Source organism: Sorex fumeus, unplaced genomic scaffold (genome assembly GCF_029834395.1).
Source record: "Sorex fumeus unplaced genomic scaffold, SorFum_2.1 ptg000030l, whole genome shotgun sequence".
Lineage (NCBI taxonomy): Eukaryota > Metazoa > Chordata > Mammalia > Eulipotyphla > Soricidae > Sorex > Sorex fumeus.
The window spans coordinates 13496975-13500216 of record NW_026606087.1 but is presented as its reverse complement, the minus strand read 5'-3'; the positions used below and the strand labels follow the sequence as shown (position 1 = coordinate 13500216).

Sequence of the window (3242 nt, the reverse complement as noted above, 5' to 3'; positions counted from 1 at the left end):
CTGTATTTTCTCAATTGTTTCTCCCATGTCCTCCTTTAATTTACTGGATATCTGTCTCACTGTTTCATTGAGTTCATTGAACATCTTAATTACTTCATATCTGAATTCTTTCTCAGAGAGGTCCTTTAGTTGAGTAGCAACTACTGAGGCTTCTGGACTCTTTTCATCATCCTCCCCTTATGGTGGGGATTTACATTGTTTCTTTATGTTGGTGTGGAAGTATGTGGACTGAGATGTTACACAAGATTGCTGGGTGTGGGTAAACAGCCTGTGGCAGCCTGAGCATTGGCTGATCCAAAATTAGGCCACGCCCACTTCTGAAGAGGCTATGCTCACTTCTACAGAGGTCACATGCACATCTGAAGAGGCCATGCCCAATTTCTCAGAGGCCACTCCCTCTACTGGTACCTGGTGTCTGTGACAGGTACAACCTGGGGGTGGAAGAAGATGGGACACAGCTTTGGGCACGAACAGGAAGTGGCTCAGGGATGGTGAGCGTTCCAAGGTCCTAGAAGAGGCCTGGGGTGCGTTTGCGGGGAAAGCCAAGTCCCAAGTTCCAATGACTAACCTGCGGGTGGAAGAAGACTGGGCAGAGAGTTGGGGATGAACAGGAAGAGCTCTGTATTATTTTTAGTGTTATCACTGGGACGAGAGAATCTTCTCTCCATTTATTTATTTATTATTTATTTATTTTTGGGTAGGAGTCACACACAGAAGTGTCCAGGAATCATTCCTGGTTCCATGTTCAGGGATCACTCCTAGAAGTCTCATGGAACTATGGTTGGTGGTTGAACCCAGGTTGGGGCTGTGCAAGACAAGCATTCAAACCCTTGTACTATCCCTCTGCCCTCAGGGACTTCTCTTCTTGACTTTGCCTAAAGCAAATCATGCTGTCTGATCTATATATAGCAGCATTGCCAGATAATCTGTTAGAAAAAGATTTGGACCTGAGAGAGGTTTAGGGCTCAAATTCTTATAGTGTAAGTTAACCTCTGTCTCACGGTTCTCTGTATTCAGGGAAATACTACTTACTTGTTCCTGTATGTTTCCTGCAGACACATTATCTCCCCTCAGGCCACATCTTTCTTTCCTTGTGATTTCATGCTTTTTCTATTATTTTATTGAAATGCTTTAGTTCAATTTTATCAAATAATTTGAGACTTAAGTTTTCTCTACTAAGAGCCAAAGACTCCCCTTTCCTTTGGCTCATTCCATTTATTAATTTTAGTATCACTCTCTCTTTAAGTCTCTTACCTTCATCAGTGTCTCTGACATATATAAATCTCCTTTTATATTAATTATGTTGCCTTTCCTCCATTTTTGCTAGTTTGTTTTAAATAAACAATATTGAAATATGAACACAGATTTCTAGGTTTAAACATATAAAATAACCATTTTGCATGGTCTATTATACATATACATAATAAAATGAAGAAGGGCTAGATAAATTATGTAATGACTGGAGGTTTTGCATGCAGGGAGGCCTTGGTTAGATCCTGGCTTGTATGCTTCCTTAAGTACTGAATGTATGACTCCTGAGCACACATAAATGACTATTATCAGGTGTGGTTAAAAAAATTTCCACAAAACAAAAGAACAAAATATATGTTTAAATGAAAAAGGACTAGGGCTGTAGAGATAGTACTGTGGATAGGGCCCTTGCCTCACACATGGCCAATATGGGTTCAATCCCTGGCATGCCATTAAGTCCCCTGAAGAATGCCTCAGTGAAGAACCAAGAGTAACACTTTGCAATTGTCAAGTAATCCTGGTTGTGTCCTGAAGACCAAGAAAAAATAAGAAAACAGAAAAAAAAATAAATGAAAGAGGACTATCAGCATCCAAGGCAAAGGGGAAAGAGCTCTCAATTCTAAGGGAGCAAATGTATCAGGGAACAGAAAGTTATTGCACATAGAAACCTTGAATTTTATGATTGCATTCATCATGCACAGAATTGAAGTGTTATTATTTATGACCCATTCTGACAGTTGATTTGTCCTCAGGGCTCAAAAAATCATTGGATCCCAGATAGAAGAGACCATGTATAATTTAAGCTGCTACAACCCTGCTACATTTACCCTTGTTGGAATTCCTGGCCTGGAGAAGTTCCACATCTGGATTGGGATCCCTTTCTGTGTCATCTATGTTGTGGCTATTGTGGGCAATTGTATCCTCCTCTATCTCATTGCAGTTGAGCACAGTCTCCATGAGCCCATGTTCTTCTTCCTCGCTATGCTGGCTGCAACAGACCTAATTCTGTCCACTGCAACAGTCCCCAAACTACTCAGCAATCTCTGGTTTGCCTTCCATGAAATAACCTTCTCGGGTTGTCTCACCCAGATGTTCTTTCTCCACTTCAGCTTTGTAGTGGACTCAGCCATCCTGTTGGCCATGGCTTTTGATCGCTATGTGGCCATCTGCTTTCCCTTGAGATACACCACCATCCTGACTCCACAGATCATCATCAAGATTGTAGTGAGTATTATTGTGAGGAGCTTCTCTGTCATCTTGCCAGATGTCTTTCTCCTGAAACGCTTACCCTTCTGTGGGACACGCATCATCCCCCACACGTACTGTGAGCATATAGGGGTGGCTCGGCTTTCCACTGCTGACATCTCCATCAACATCTGGTATGGATTTGCTGTGCCTCTTATGACTGTTATCTCAGATGTTGTCTTTATTGCTGTTTCCTACACCTTTATTCTCCGTGCTGTCTTTCATCTCTCATCCCAGGGTGCCCGCCAAAAGGCTCTCAGCACCTGTGGCTCCCATGTCTGTGTCATTCTAATGTTTTACACACCTGCATTCTTTTCCATCCTTGCTCACCGTTTTGGGCACAGTGTTCCTCGAAATGTACTCATCCTATTTGCAAATCTCTATGTGGCGATACCTCCTGCACTAAATCCTGTTGTTTATGGAGTGAAAACCAAGCAGATCCAGGAAAAGTTTATTCTCCTCTTCACTTTGAAGAAGAAATAGTGAGTACAGAAGGGCATTGAAGGAGAAATTTTGGTTAAAGGTGATATTGCATTTGTTTCTTGATGCAGGATATTATAACACTGTAAGTTTCAGGCATGCCTCACTGAAATTTAACTCAGTTCTAATTAGGTAAAATTTTATAGAACATGGAGAGCAAATTAGAGTTGTAAATCTGGTTAAATTAAAATTAGAGTCTACACATGTATAAAGCATAAAATGGTGAAAGAGAAATAAAATCTAGAATTTTAAAAAATCTAGGTTAT

At 41.0% G+C, this 3242-nt stretch overlaps 1 protein-coding gene across 1 annotated transcript; it reads left to right on the top strand.

Annotated features, from left to right (window-relative positions):
* Positions 1–2040: 2040 nt before the first annotated feature.
* Positions 2041–2979, top strand: LOC130025430 (olfactory receptor 52H1-like). The gene has a single exon (XM_056116380.1). It carries the CDS (start codon positions 2041–2043, stop codon positions 2977–2979), a length of 939 nt encoding a protein of 312 aa, XP_055972355.1.
* Positions 2980–3242: the final 263 nt, after the last annotated feature.

Excerpts from the sequence above, each read along its gene's own strand:
- LOC130025430 (XM_056116380.1), top strand. The coding sequence starts at position 2,041 with ATGTATAATTTAAGCTGCTACAACCCTGCTACATTTACCCTTGTTGGA.